Genomic DNA, 16,523 nt, shown 5'->3' with positions numbered 1-16,523 from the left:
TTTGCGAACTAGAAACATCCTGCAACTGCCACTGGAGTGCGTTGTGATTGTGTATACCACTTTCGGGCTCATGTACCGTATGCACAAGTCGCATCATTTCTCAGTGTTCAGCAGCACATTGAACTCAGCACACTTAATGTTGACGTTCAACAGTATGGGCCGTGTACCGATGGCTTTTAGTCTTTGAACATGGACTTGAAGGGCATTGTGCTGATGTCTGGTATTCTCTCAACACTACTGAAGTAGAGACAAATGCTGAATGTAATGGAAAAAGTTCATTAAATCCGGAAGAAAGAAGTGAATTGAGATCATTGCTGATTGAATTCCGCACAGTATTCTTGGATAATCATGGAGTTACCAGAGAATACGAGAGAAAGTTAAAAATTAAGAGCACCAAGCCTTTTTTGGAAGTCTTTAAGCTACATCTATAGAGTTAAAAGAAGCTGCTGCAAGAGAAATCACAAAGATGATTAAGCAGACGATTATTGAAAGGTCACAGAATACATTCAGTAACACATCATAAGTTGTGAAAAAACCAGGAGGTGGTGTACATTTGGTTTTGGATGCCAGGGCTTTAAATCAAATTATTAAAACTAAGAGGACATACCTATGGAGGAAATTATGATTAACCTTAGTGCACAATACATTAGTAGCCTCGATCTCATGACTGGCTATTGGCATACCCTCTTGCGATCAGATTAGAGAAAGTACACAGCTTTCGTTTTCGAAGTCAGAACTTACCAGTTCAGGGTGTTGCCTTTTGGACTGAATATTTTAGTGGCTGTTTTCATGAGGGCATTAGCTTTAGTATTAGGAAAACAGCTGTTACAGAAATTAACTCTTTATATAGGTGATACATTAGTTATAAACAGGAATAAACACACTTTTGTATTAAAATAATTATTTATGAAACTAAAGGAGAAAGGAATTACAATTAAGCTATCAAAATTATTTTTTGGAAGACAGGAAGTGAAATATCTGGGGCATCTTATAGATAGTAGAGGTGCCTGACCAGATCTTCACAGAGAGAAGCTATTTCTCAGTGTCCTAGTCAAAGATATATAAAACAATTAAAGTAGTTTTAAGAATGGTAGGATCTTTTTATGCTTTCTACCAGGAACCCACTTGGCCAATCCTAGACTATTAAACCTAGTTAATCATAAATCAGTGTGTCACTGGCGAGAGGAAAAGAGAGCCTTTTTTTAATCACATGAAGAGAGACTTGATAAGTGCTCCAATTCTGTTTCTTTGAACCTAATCTAGAACAGGTGTTCAAAATGTCAACAAATGGCTCAGATTATGGAATATGTTGAAGGGAATTAAGTAACAAAGAGTGGTTACACTTACCAATTGCCTTTGTCAATCGAGTTTTAAAGAAGCATGAACGAAATTACCATGCCATAGGAAAGGAAGCACCTGCTATAGTGTGGGAATTTCAAAGGTTGTGTTACTTGTTAGCAACGAGAAAAATTATAGTATACACACATCATCAAGCATTAACTTTTCTGATGAACTGTTATTTGTTGCATCAATGACTGATGTGATGAGTACTTTGTCTTCAGGAATTCGAACCTGAGGTACAAGATATAAAGGGAAAACAAAATGTAGTGTCCGATGCCTTGTTTCATCTTCCTGTGGCGATCAACAATACTAGAACTACTCCCGAAGAGCTGGGAGCTGAATATTGAATCTTTTTTTTTTAAGTAGTGCAGAGCACAATGGAAAGCTCAGTCAGACTGCTGAAGCAGTACAGTCTGAACAGATACACGACACGCAATGAAGAATGATACGACAAGCTATAAGGGAAGGAAAAGATGCTGATAGTAATAATACCCGACAACAGTGATTAATGTATAACAATGTACTTTACTGGAAGATTTCTAATTTAGCAAAGTCCTGCAGACTCTGTAGACACTATTCAGTAAACAAGAAACTAGCAATCAACATATATGAAGTGTACGGATGTTTTGGACTGAGGATGTGTGTCAAGCACATTATGAAATACTATTATATTATAAATATAACACGAATAGCGAAATCAGTGCTTAGGAACTGCCAAACTTGTCAAAAGGCGAAAGATAGGAACACTCCTATTAGGTAAAAATTGCATCCGATTATTCCTAAGGATCTATGGGATTTAATTACTGTCGATATTTTTATCCCCTTCAACAGAGTGTAAGAGGTGTCACCTATGCTTTTGTTTTTGATATGTTGATCGATACATGTTAGGTTATGTAAATAAATACGATCTACTGCTCAAGGAGACATTCATTGTCTAACTCATGACTATTTTGTAAACTGGAGAGTAAAGTGGCAGTTGTTGGATAACAGCAGCCCATTTCTAAGAAATTATTTTAAAGAGTTGTTACAACAATAGGAAATAAAACTTATATCAATATCCAAGTTTCACCACCGGAAAAATTCTGCTCAAGTTTGAAAGAATGTTAAGTGAGCTAGTTCATTGAAGCACAGGTTTGGTTGCCCTAGAAATAGTAGGTGAGAAGGTAATAGGATGACCATTATTAGTGACACTAATTGGCCACCTGATGAAGGTGAAGAAATAACTATACAGAGAAATGTAATGCAAGACTGTTTCATACAAAACACAGAACAGAGACTGGTAAATATAATTAGGATGCTAAAGAACCCATATTTCACATGGGAGAACTTGTCCTAATCAAGACCCACCCAAAATGTTCTTTAGGTGATAAAGAATCTATGGGCCTGTACACCTCTTGTTTCTCTTCCGTAGCTGCTATTGCGACGATACTCAACTGATCCTGTCTCTACAAATTTGCTCTAGGTTCTAGAGACATTACTTTGACTCACAGCAACATTCACTGTAACGTCCACCAGTCTCATTCGGTGCACCCTTGGAGTGACTACTGATAGTATGTTACTGCTCTCTGAATCATCTTGAAGTAACAGAACCCTTGTGGTGATACGCAGCACAAGTGCTGCAATGTTTACAAATGATAAAAAATATGGGCTGTTTACACTACAATTTCGTTACAAGCAAATCAATGTAGTGACATCATAATGTGGTTGTGGATCGCAATGTTCAATTTTAAAGTTTCGGCAATAGACAACATTTATTTTGATCACTGTAGTTACTGTTGTGTTTTGCTGCCACCTAGTTCGTTTATTACTGCAAAATGTGGTCTATTATGGGAACTATTTAGAACTTGGAGAAGGCATTTTTATGGGACATTTAAGCTTATGTGATGTATAACGGGTGTTCAAAAAGAAACGAGTGGGAGGCATAATTACAGAAACCAGTACCTGTGTGTTGGAAGTATTGACAATGGCTGTTAAAACACTTGTCTCACAGTGACATAAGTCAGTGAATGACTGTCTCATAAAATTTCCAGGGCTGCAATGTTAACCAGTTCCGCACGTACAGCTGGACGTCGTCGTCCGAGGTGAGTCATTTACCCCTCAGAGCCTTGTTAAGGGGACCAAAAATTGCGTAATCACAGGGAGAGAGGTCCGGACTGTATGGAGGGTGGCCGAGAACCTCCCATTTTAATTTCTGCAGGAGGGCCACGACTGTGTTGGCCATATGAGGCTTTCCATTGCCATGGAGCAGAATGACCCCATCAGTGAGATTGCCTCGTCATTCTGATTTGATCGCTTGGCAAAGGGTGGTCAAGGTTTGCGAGTAATGCTGTGCATTAAAAAGGCTCTGAGGGGCAAACGATTCACCTCGGACGACGACGTCCAGCTGTATGTGTGGAAATGGTTAACATTGCAACCCCGGGAATTTTATGAGACAGTCATTCACCACTTTGTGTCACAGTGGGACAAGTGCATCAACAGCCAGGGTCAATACTTCTAACATACAGGTACTGGTGTCTGTGATTATGCCTCCGGCTCATTTCTTTTGAATGCTCCTTATACATGTCTCAGTTTTATTCTCGCCACTACAAGTTCCTCACTGTGTGTGTACTGAGTGGATTATCTGAGGAAGATGATGTGCATACATTTATTCCACAAGTTGTAAGCTCCACCACACTGTGTCACGCATTAATACTAGTATCTGAAAACAATGTAATTAATGGTAACTCTTGTAATCAGTATTACAATCTTACAAAATAATGGTAACAGTAATGATCTTTTAAAAATAATTTAGTCTCATGACCGAAAGATAACTGAACCCTTTGTTTCTAACCCTCAGGGTTTTCCATCACCTCAGTTCCGAGAGTTCTGGAACCTGTAGAGAAAATTGGAATAGAGATCAACATAAAGATCATTTCCACCCTTTTTATTGCTCATGAAAACCACCCATTGTATGTTGTACCACCATACAGCGAGACCTTCAGAAGTGGTGGTCCAGATTGCTGTACACACTATTACCTCTAATACACAGTAGCATGTCTCTTGCATTGATGCATGCCTGTATTTGTCATGGGATACTATCCATAATTCATCAAGGCACTGTTGGTCCAGATTGTCCCACTCCTCAACAGTGCTCGGTGTAGATCCCTCAGAGTGGTTGATGGGTCATGTCATCCATAAACAGCCCTTTTCAATTTATCTCAGGCATGTTCGATAGGGTTCATGTCTGCAGAACATGCTGGCCACTCTAGCTGAGCGATGTCGTTATCCTGAAGGAAGTCATTCACAAGATGTACATGATGGAGGTGTGAATTGTCATCCACAAAGACGAATGCATCGCCAATATGCTGCTGATATGGTTGCACTATTGGTCAGAGGATGCCATTCACATATCATAAAGCCATTACGGCACCTTCCATGACTACCATTAACGTACGTTGGCCTCACATAATGCCACCCCGAAACAGCAGGGAACCTCCACCTTACTGGACAGTGTGTCTAAGGCATTCAGCCTGACCGGGTTGCCTCCAAACATGTCTCCAACAATTGTCTGGCTGAAGGCATATGCGACGCTCATCGGTGTAGAGAACGTGATGCCAATTCTGAGCGGTCCATTTAGTATACTGTTGGGCCCATTTGTACCACACTGTGTGGTGTCATGGGTGCAAAGATGGACCTTTCCATGGACGTCGGGAGTGAAGTTACGCATCCTGCAGCCTACTGCGCACAGTTTGAGTCATAACACGACACCCTGTGGCTGCACAAAAAGCATAATTCAAAATGGTGGCATTGCTGTCATGGTTCTTCTGAGCCATAATCCATAGGTAGCAGTCATCCACTGCAGCAGTAGTCCTTGGGCAGTCTGAACGAGGCATGTCATTGACAGTCCCTGTCTCTCTGTATCTCCTCCATGTCCAAATAACATCGCTTTGGTTCACTCTGAGACCCCTGGGCATTTCCATTGTTGAGAGCCCTTCCTGGCACAAAGTAACAACACGGATGCGATCGAACTGTGGTATTGACCGTCTAGGCATGGTTGAATTACAGACAACACGAGCCGTGTACCTCCTTCCTCGTGAAATGACTGGAACTGATCGGCTGTCGGACCCTCTCTGTCTAATAGCCGCTGCTCATGAATGGTTGTTTACATCTCTGGGTGGGTTTAGTGACATCTCTGAACAGTCAAAGGATCTGTGTCTGTGATTCAATATCTACAGTCAATGTCTATCTTCAGGAGTTCTGGGAACTGGAGTGATGCAGATTTCTTTTGATGTGTGTATTTTACCCCACAGGTAGTAATTACCCTCAGGTTGGAAACCACTGTTAGCAGCTACTTTCAGAATGCTTGAACACATGCAGGCTGGTGTTCTCTGTAACTGGCTGGGTGTGGCCACGACATGTCAATCTCCAGTGCGAAATGTCAGTGCAGTAAGGTGTTTTATTGGCACAAGACACCAAACCACTGTAGTCTCAAAAAAAGTTTCTGAACACCTTCACTTGCCAACTCCACTACAAACAAATAAATGCAAAAATGAGTCTGCTGTCAGGAAACAGTTCCTCACAAGCAAATGGAATGCAACAAAAAACGAAATAGTTGCACAACAAGAAGTCCCCCATGTGAATCCAGCCTATGGTTATGGAGATAATACATCACTTTATCCAACATTTAGAAACTTACAGATTAAAAACATGTTCTTAGATGAAGTCTTACGAACTCTACACTGAAGCGCCAAAGAACCTGGTACAGGCATGCATATTCAAACACAGAGAGACGTAAACAAGCAGAATACGGGGCTGCGGTCGGCAACACCTATATACGACAACAAGTGCCTGGCACAGTTCTTAGATCAGTTACAAAATGTATCGTGAATATAATGAATCCGGTAAAACATCAGATCTCTGACACTGCTGTGACCGGAAAAATAACCTGTAAGAACGGGACCAATGATGTCTGAAGTGAATCATTCAACGTGACAAAAGTGCAACCCTTCCGCAAATTGCTGCAGATTTCAATGCCGGACCATCAACAAGTTTAGCATGTAAACTATTCAACGAAACATCATCAATATGGACTTTTGCAGCTGAAGGCCCACACATGTACCCTTGATGACCACAAGACACAAAGCCTTATGCCTCGCCTGGGGCATCAACACTAACAATGAACTGTTGATAACTGGAAACATGCTGCCTGGTCAAACGAGTCTCACTTCAAATTGTATCGAGTGGATGGACATGTATGGGTATGGAGATAATCTCACGAATCCATGAACCCCACATGTCAGTAGGGGACTGTTGAAATTGGTGGATCCTCTGGCATGGGGCGTGTGCAGTTGGAGTGATATGAGACCCCCGATACGTCTAGATACAAATCTCACAGGTGACACGTACGTAATCATCCTGTCTGATCACCTGCATCCATTTATATCCATTGTGAATTCTGACAGACTTGGGCAATTCCATCAGGACAATGCGACACCCCACACATCCAGATCTGCTACAGAGCGGTTTCAACAACAGTCTTCTGAGTTAAAAAACTTCCACTGGCCACCAAACTCCCCAGACATAAACATTACTGAGCTTATCTGGGATGCCTTGCAATGTTCTGTTCTCTGCCCCCTCGTACTCTTATGAATTTATGGACAGCCCTGCAGGATTTATAGTGTCAGTTCCCTTTAGCACCACTTCAGACATTAGTCGTGTTGTGGCACTTCTGCATGCTCATGGGTGCGCTACACGATATTAGGCAGGTGTACCAGTTTCTTTGGCTCTGCAGTGTACATTACAGTATTTGAGCTATTTTCGTGAGTAATGGTGAAGTTGTTACATCAAAAGTCACTTCTGAACGAAAACAAAAATTACTGTACCTCGAAAATGACAGAGATGTTATTGTAAGCACGAATACATTTGCAAATGAAAGAAAGGTAAGTTTGGTTATTCTCATTAAGCAATGCTGAGAAAAACAGTTCATTACAGTAATTCAAATTCAAGGCGACATGGACAAGAAAGAAGAGATACAAAATTTTGGTTATAAAAAAGATGCCAGAAGAATTTTACTCATGTGCAAAAGTAATATCTCTCCTGAAGAGCTTGGTAAGAAAACAAAAAACTTCACACCTTTAATGATATATGTGTGTTCCAAAATTGTCTCAGGAATAAATTGTAATGGTTTTTATAATATGTGTCTAAAGTCTAACTATCCGATGTCAGTCACTATCTATACTGAATAATTACAGTATAAGTTGTTCCTTGAACATGATTCCAATCTAACACATTAAAAAGCTGTTTTTCGACATTGACAATGACCACACACTCTGTGCGACTTATGCAGAATAGTCATCAAAGTGTAGGACAATGCGGACCAAGGCTGGCTTGATGATCACATTGATGGTATGCTGTGATGGCTTCATACTTGCATCTGAAAAAGTGAATGTTCCATCATGTACTGGCATTGCTCAGGAGTATTGTGAGAAACTGCCTGTGGGAAACAGACAATTTTGTCGTTACACAAAATATTCACTTTTTTGGTGATCTGTATACATTGTACATGAATATATATGCATGCCTCAGAGCCAATTTTTTGTGCCATGAATTTCAAGGTAAAGGTGTGATGCAAAATATTTATTGCTGCGATTATTATTATCATTATTACAATAATTTCAGTGAAGTTGATTACGTGAATTCGAATTTGAATTTTGACCTCACCAGACATGAGGGTATTCCTCTGAATATTGCTCTCTTGACGCTCAAGCCCATCCCCAGCAAGAACTTTTTTTTTTTTTTTTTTTTGCCCACTAGTATCCACCTCATCCAAATAGTTGAAGAGCAGAGAAACAATACTCCAACCTACAGCTAAAAGCAATTTTTTTATACGGAAAGGCTATCTGCTGGTCACTTATTCCAACAGATTGTCCTTCCTAGCATGTTCGTCCAAATATTTAAATTATTCCATTGTCATGAACTGTTGAAAAGCTCACCATTTCAAATGGTAAGGCGCAGTAGCTCCATCCTTAAGTTTCGATTGTGTCCCATCAGACCAATGTTTATTCTTAAACTGTTCTTTGAATTCACTGTAACATTGAAATTCATATCAATGCACTTTCCCCCAGTTCAGATTATAATCTTCCAAAATGACTCAGGAAGATAACTTTAAAATTTTTGAGAAATATTGCAGTATGCTTTTCTCCAATAGGCTGAAAAGTGGGGAATCAGTGTGAATCATTCACCTGTCTGTAGCTGCACCTGTATAACTAGTGAAAAATAGACACTCTTCATAGGGAAAAGTTATTATTCGAATCATATTTTCTATGTAAGTTCATTCCTTTACATCTTTTTCATTTGAGCAACTCAAGATTTTGTGATCTGAAGTATTGTATTTAAATTACCATATAAAATCACATAGTGAATAGTAGGGCATATTTAGCAAATTGGGAGCAATGTCTAATGTCAAGTAATACTTGTGGCAAGTAGTAATTAAAAGTTTCATTTTATTGCAAACAAGTTAATTAACACATACTGCAGTTAAATGAGTGCTGAGTTCTTGTTTAACATGAAAATAACAAACTTTTTACATCATATCATACATCAGAATTAAATCATGTGGAATTTGAACTAAATACATTGAAGGGAAAAAAAAGACCAAAGGCACTGGATAAGGGTAACAAGTAATGGGTTAAAGAGAAACAACCTCAACTTCATTTGAGCTTACAGCATCTAATACATTTGACTTGTTGCCTTAAGTAAGAGAGGAAGACCCTCATCCAGCTGTAGGTTATGGCAGGTGCAGCAGGCTTCTAGCAAAGAAATGATGTGTAGATCAGTAAAACAAGAGATTAGGAAGAAAAGAGACTTACTGCTAGTTAGCAAGCAGGGGTGTAGACCAAATGGTACAAGATAAATTAAGAACAGGGTACCAGGCCACACCTATTGTGAAGCCAAGTGCTAACCTTAGTCAGGAGACAGAGGTAATTTGTGTAAGGATTTTACAAAGAGGATCAGGCAATCACAATAGATGGAGTAAGGAATAATCTGGCTAAAGGCAAAAATTGCAAGGTTAGGTGTGACTTGGATGGAATAAGAGCAGCAACTTAAGACTAAGCAACTAAGTGGAGCTCATTTTGTGTCATGACCAACCATCACTTACAACTCTGTGAGTCATGTGAATATGAGTTGAGAAGGTTGTTGCCGACTGAAATGAACCCTCCTGTTTATTTATTTTGTGAGTGCAGTGCCTGTTGTTACAACTGGGAGATGGGAATATCCTAGACACAGCCAAGACATGAATAAGGGAACGAAAGATAGATTGGTTGCGCTTCTTGAAGAAAATATCATGGGGGCCACAATCACACAATATCTATGGTTACTGGTATCAGACAGTTAACTGTTTTATGTTAGAGTCAGGATTCGAGCACCATCTTGTGAAAGAAGTTAAAACAACAGAGGAGCCTCAGAAAATGATTAAGAATGTACAGAAAAGTAGGATCAGTTTATTTCATCCGAATATTAGGGGATTGAGTAAAAATCCCCTATGGTAGAAAGCTTGTCTGTTTGGAGGATTTAGAGAGCTCTGAAAAGATAGACATCCTGTGACTGTCTGAGCACCCATAACCATAGGGTTTGAGAAGCTAAATATAAAGGATTATACTCTAGCTTCTTACTCATGTAAAACTAATACGGGAAAAGGTGGAGTTGTTACATACATTGGGACAGAACACAAGTTCAAAACACTGAAACAAGTAGATTTTGTAGTGATCAGTACACAGAAATGAACCGAGCTGATACTGAAAAATAGTACACTTTTAATTGTAACTGTACACAGAGTAGTCAGAAACATCTGTTGAGATTTTACCATTAAGAAAAAAGTTCAATGTGTTGTGGCATTTCCTATTTAATTGGGACTGAATTTAGCCAGTCAGTTTGTGGGTTATGCAAATTCAAGGAGTTGCACATGCTAAAATGCAGTAAAGTCTGTGAGTTACCAACTGGTCAGATAATCACTAGCCAAGTTAAAATGTGCCTTTTTCTAATGCGATAAATTTAGGCTAGGTGAGGAAAAGCTACAGTTGTTGGGTTCAAGGAAACCAAATTAAGAACATGACTGGTACGTTGTTTCTGGCAGGATGTTTGCATTTGTGTGCACAATGATCTGACTGGCTGACTTAAATGCTAACTAAATTGGGAAAAGCAAAACATATCAAATTTTTTCTTAATAATTATTTCTCAGAACAGCCAACCCTGCAAAATTCTTATAAGCTTTTTAGACTGTTCCTCACCACGCTGTGTAGACCCCACTGGCAAAAGGCATATGGCTTCCTTATGCCGTCTGTCAGCCAAAAGCAAGCATTTAATTGATTTAATTGTCTGTGGGGATTTTCCAAGAACTCTAATACAAAACACGATCTGGAAGCTTTATCCGGATCTTGTAGTTTGATCTCGGTAATTAAATTCCTTGCATGGGTAGATAAAGTGAGCAGGAATCTCACTGATAATGTTTTCTTTCATGAAGCTCAAAGCAAGGAAAAAAACTGACTACATTGTAAAATAGGCTTTCTCTGATTATTATTTACAATTAATTAGGATAAACAAAATAGTGCCTTACTTTACAGATACTCCTGAGTGGAAATCAGCTATAGGATAAACATTTTTCAGAACATTTCGAAAGAAATCACCTGGGATTGAATTTATAGGGAACCAATTTGGACATAAAATTTAATCTAATCCATGATACATTCTTATCATTATTTTCTGCTTAAGGTAATTGAGACAGAACAGGATATCATCATCACTATTGATTTAAATGGATAAATTATCATTCATAGAGAGCAGATATATTTCCTTAAATGTAGCAGAAAATACAGGGACAAACAGTTCAAGAGAAAAATCAAAGCAGTATGTTGAAAAGCAACTCACATAAAATACTTTCTCTATACTGATTGACTGGCTGATTTCATTTAACACTGGAGACAAAACGGTTGTCCTAGCCCCCTGTTTCCTACACTGAAACTGAGTTTATTGTGCAGTATTTCTCTCTGTCATTATAGAAAGGCAACCAGGCCCTTAAATATGTAATGCATCGCTAACTTAGAGCATTTTTGCAAAGAGACTGAAATATAACATTGTTAAACCACTCTGTAAGAAAGGTGAAAGGAGGAATGTCAACAGCTACTGACCTGTTTCGCTACTGGCATCATTTTCCAAAATTTTTGAGAAGGTAAGGTATGCCAGAATAGTATCCTACCTGATGAACAACAATATCTTCAGAGGTTACAGTTTGGATTTCAGAAGAGTTGCTCCATAGAAATTGCCATTTACACATTCACTCATCAAATTTTACAAGAATTAAATAACAAAATAGCAATGGTTGGCATTTGACTGTTCAAATTACATTATTCTCCTAACCAAACTGAGGTTTTCTGGAATTGATGGATGATGTCATATTTAACCAAATGAATGCAAAAAGTGGTACTTAATAATTGAACTGTTATAATCAGGGAGACTCTTCCGGCTGGGGAGAAGTCACTTCCGAAGTTTTACAAGACTCACTATTGTTTCTCATATACGCAAACAATTCTGCCCAATATACAATAAACTGAATTGGTTCTGTTTGCTACAAAACTAGTACTGTAATCAATCCAAACATGCATACAACAACTCAAAGAATGGTACTCAATATTCTTAAAAGTATTAACAAGTAGTTTTCTGTGAATGGTCTCGCTCTCAATTTCAAATAGACACATCATATTCTGTTCTGCATGTCTAGGGGCACTAAACCACTGGTACACAGAGGACTAACACAGGTGAGGAAAGAATAACTAGGATGGAGACTTAAAAATTTTAGGTGTCCATATTGCTGAGAATTTTTACCAAAGAAACAAGTATTTCAGAATTTTTACAACATAATTCAACCACATTTGCACTCTGAATCATTGCAAAACTCTGTGAGAGACATATGAGTAAAACTTGTAGTGATCCATGCCATTGAAGGAAGGGCATGTATCACATACATCAAATATAGAGCTCATAGCAAAGAAATACATGATCACAATTTGTTTGTAAACATCGGGCCACATACAGTGGGAAAGTGTTGCCAGACAGGTGCAGACTCTACCTGCCAGAGTGAATTTGTAATCTCCATGGAGCAAGGAGGTACAAAGGAACACTGGCACCATGGAAGACCTTCTGCATCATGGAAGATGAATATGATGTATATAAGCAAGTGTTGTTTCATACATGTTAATGAGATGTCTTTGAGACAGCAATGTTAGTTGGTTCTGAGAGTAGTAAATTTCCATGTAATGTGTAATGGTTTATTAAGGTTTGTGACAATATACAGAGTTAACTGCAAACAATCCACACTTTATTTAAATAGAAAAGCACTGTTTTATTTCATAGCCACTTCACTTATAGAAATCTGCACAGAAGAGAGAAGTTTGATGGCGAAGAAGAACAGGGTAGAGCATTGCTGGACCCTGAGATAAATCACAGGAGTTGCAAGGTTGAATCTCTATACCAGTCTAAAAAAGAAGGGTTAAGACAGCAATCTTAGGTGTAGGTGTACGGAATAATAGGTCTAGAACAGATGTTGCTCAAACAGTCAAAACATCCCCACACAAGCTAAACACAACAGACACCAGTCATTAATAAAGACACCATGTGGCAAACATATGGTTATAAGTGGAAAGTGGCAAATCAAAAACGGATTGAAAGAAAGAAATTCCATAATAAAGTAGCAAAGAGAAGACATGCAATAGGGATCATAAGCAACAACTCCAATATGCCTGGGCTAAGAGCATCTCTAAACTGACAAAACATGCAGCCATGGACAATATGACAAGACAGCAAGCAGTGTCCAGTCAGTACACAGTTGATACATCGCCAGAGTGCAGTCTACAGTACCGCAATGCCAGTATGCAGTCTAAACCATTGTGTCATCATCACACAATCGTTGATGAGCAGACCTTCGCCTACATGCGGTACAACTACGGTGAACTACACCAGTATTTCACTTCAAAATTGTTTTTGTGGGAGTAGTGTGGTGATTTGGTAATATTTGTGAGTTTGTTTATGCTGATGATAACAAGGAAAATGTCGACAGAGGTTAATATGGATATGTAATTACAAAAAATGGAAGACATACAGAGACAGTCAAATCAAAAGTTTTCACAAGTAATAGAACAATCAAATGAAAAATTTTCGAAGATCAATAATAGATTCATACAAGTAATAGACAGTCATGGTAAATTCCAACAGAGTATTAATGATAAATTTCCACAACTATGTCAAGACTTAGGAAATCACATGAAAGACACTCATGGAAAACCAAAACAAACGACGACAAAAATTAGAACCTCTGACTAAAGATACCATGAAGCATTTGAGGTGCATTGTAACAAAACTGGTTATGGTGAGGTAAATGTACTGACCAATCTTGGATCATATGAAATGACCGATTCCCAAGCTGAAGACTCAAAGCCCAGAAATCAACTACCATCTAGCTATACGAAAATGTATAAACGTCAAGATATACAGGGTGTTACAAAAAGGTACGGCCGAACTTTCAGGAAACGTTCCTCACACACAAAGAAAATATGTTATGTGGATATGTGTCTGGAAATGCTTACTTTCCATGTTAGAGCTCATTTTATTAGTTATCTTCAAATCACATTAATCATGGAATGGAAACACACAGCAACAGAACGTACCAGTGTGACTTCAAACACTTTGTTACAGGAAATGTTCAAAATGTCCTCCGTTGGCGAGGATACATGCATCCACCCTCTGTCACATGGAATCCCTGATGCGCTGATGCAGCCCTGGAGAATGGCGTATTGTATCGCAGCCGTCCACAATACGAGCACGAAGAGTCTCTACATTTGATACCGGGGTTGCGTAGACAAGAGCTTTCAAATGCCCCCATACATGAAAGTCAAGAGGGTTGAGGTCAGGAGAGCGTGGAGGCCATGGAATTGGTCCGCCTCTGCCAATCCATCGGTCACCGAATCTGTTGTTGAGAAGCATAAGAACACTTGGACTGATATGTGCAGGAGCTCCATCGTGCATGAACCACATGTTGTGTCGTACTTGTAAAGGCACATGTTCTAGCAGCACAGGTAGAGTATCCCGTGTGAAATCATGGCGGCGAATCGAGGAAGTACAGCACATACTGACTAAACTAAAATGAGCTCTAACATGGAAATTAAGTGTTTCCGGACACATGTCCACATAACATCTTTTCCTTATTCGTGTTTGAGGAATATTTCCTGAAAGTTTGGCCGTACCTTTTTGTAACACCCTGTATACACACTTAATGCAATTACAGTCATGATTATTGACTTCTTAAAAAGATAAGCCATGATAAACAATTATTTGTACTTTATTTTTGAAATGTCCGTTTCAAAGATGATTTTACACAAATAGATCGATACATGATAGTATGTTCTATGTTACATGTTGTTAGAGGTAAATCTTTATCTTTGGTCAGTTCATAGTATGAGTTTGAAATGCAATGATGGAGTACCCAGTACAAGTTACATGTGTTGCGTTAGCATGGTGGTTGATGATGACTTGTATTGTGAAGTGAAATAACTGAAAACATATCTATTCAACAACAGAAAGTCCACCAGTGTTCAAATTATTAGTATTATTATTATTTAAAAAATAATGAAGCTGAGCATCCTCTAGATCAGTATACAAAGTGTGAGAATGGACTATTCGCCCACAACTTACAACAAAGAAGAATAATAAAAGATCACTATTATGAAAACTGTTAATAACAATGCTACCATTGCTATTTCTCCCTGCAGTGTGTCACTAACACACTGCGCCAAGTGCTGTGAAAATGTGACCAGCTGTTATTAATTTACTTCAAAATTAATAAATCGACTTTTGGCTACAAGAGGGTGGTGATGGTGAGGATATGGTGGTATCATCTGGGATTTTCTTAAAGTAAAATGTGAATACTACGTTAGGTTATTTTTCTTATTGCAGATTAAAATTACATACACTGTGAAAATTTTACATGAACGATCAGCCAAATATGAACCAGCAGCAACAGAAGCAAAAGGAGTTTGCAATATAGGAGAAAAAAAAGATGAAAAATAAAAAGTGAGGTGAACAATTACCAATGCCGGCATCCAACAACTAAGTTAAATACTGGAAATATTTTCCTCATTTTTTTCCTTCCAGTGGTAAAGGGTTTCACTAAATGATCATTAACAATGACACTAAACAAGAGTCTGAAACAATGGGGAGTAATACATACATGGGAGACTTAAAGAACAGAAAAGCTTTACCGATGAAGCAGAAAAAAAAAAAGACACACCAATAAGTCATATAAATCAATAAAACGAGATGATGATAATGACATTGTTAATAAAATGAGTAATGATAATAAGGATCGGTTATAAAAGATGAAGCAACCGTGGGTTGCGAAAGCTTGAAATTTGTGTGTGTGTTTCTGTTTTATTGACTCTATCAACGCACCAACGATTTCGTTTGGTAAGTTACAGAATCTTTGTCTTTAGCAATGATAATAAGGATCAGTTAATAAAAATGAATTGAATAATGATCATAAGGACAAAAATCAATGAGCAACTTGAAAATAGTAAACAAGGAAGTAATGTGCGTGTGTGCGAGTGTATACCTGTCCTTTTTTCCCCCTAAGGTAAGTCTTTCCGCTCCCGGGATTGGAATGACTCCTTACCCTCTCCCTTAAAACCCACTTCCTTTCGTCTTCCCCTCTCCTTCCCTCTTTCCTGATGAGGCAACATTTTGTTGCGAAAGCTTGAATTTTGTGTGTATGTTTGTGTTTGTTTGTGTGTCTATCGACCTGCCAGCGCTTTTGTTCGGTAAGTCACCTCATCTTTGTTTTTATATATAATTTTTCCCACGTGGAATGTTTCCTTCCATTATATCAATCAAAAAATTGGTACATTAGATGTTCGAGTAGAGTCTGTTGAACTTAAATGCAACACTGAAGTCAAAAATGTTAAAGATGAAATCACTAAAGATAGGGAAAAAACAAAATTGCTTCTGAAAAACTGCATGAGGAAATAAGTACTGTTGTCAGAAACGTAAATAGTCAAATTTCAACTTGGGAAACCAATGTTGATATCAAACTGGCACTTGAAAGCTATTTTGTTGAACAGGTGAAGACGGTACATAATAAATTTGTTGTTGTTATTGTTGTT

At 38.4% G+C, this 16,523-nt stretch overlaps 1 protein-coding gene across 3 annotated transcripts in view; it reads right to left on the bottom strand.

The window, feature by feature from the left end:
• Positions 1–7,360: 7,360 nt before the first annotated feature.
• The window catches only part of LOC124607431, an 87,680-nt gene continuing 78,517 nt past the window's right edge, over positions 7,361–16,523 (bottom strand). Inside the window, exon 3 of one of the 3 annotated variants that reach the window (XM_047139758.1) lies at positions 7,361–7,753. In XM_047139758.1, coding sequence (XP_046995714.1) covers positions 7,659–7,753 — 95 coding nt within the window. In that variant the 3' untranslated portion in view covers positions 7,361–7,658. Of the gene's footprint in view, positions 7,754–8,802; positions 9,129–16,523 lie in introns of those variants that run through there. The other 2 variants (XR_006978831.1, XR_006978832.1) reach the window with 2 other exon arrangements.

This window comes from Schistocerca americana, chromosome 3, assembly GCF_021461395.2.
Source record: "Schistocerca americana isolate TAMUIC-IGC-003095 chromosome 3, iqSchAmer2.1, whole genome shotgun sequence".
In the NCBI taxonomy this organism is placed as follows: domain Eukaryota; kingdom Metazoa; phylum Arthropoda; class Insecta; order Orthoptera; family Acrididae; genus Schistocerca; species Schistocerca americana.
This window is presented reverse-complemented; position numbering and strand designations above follow the sequence as displayed.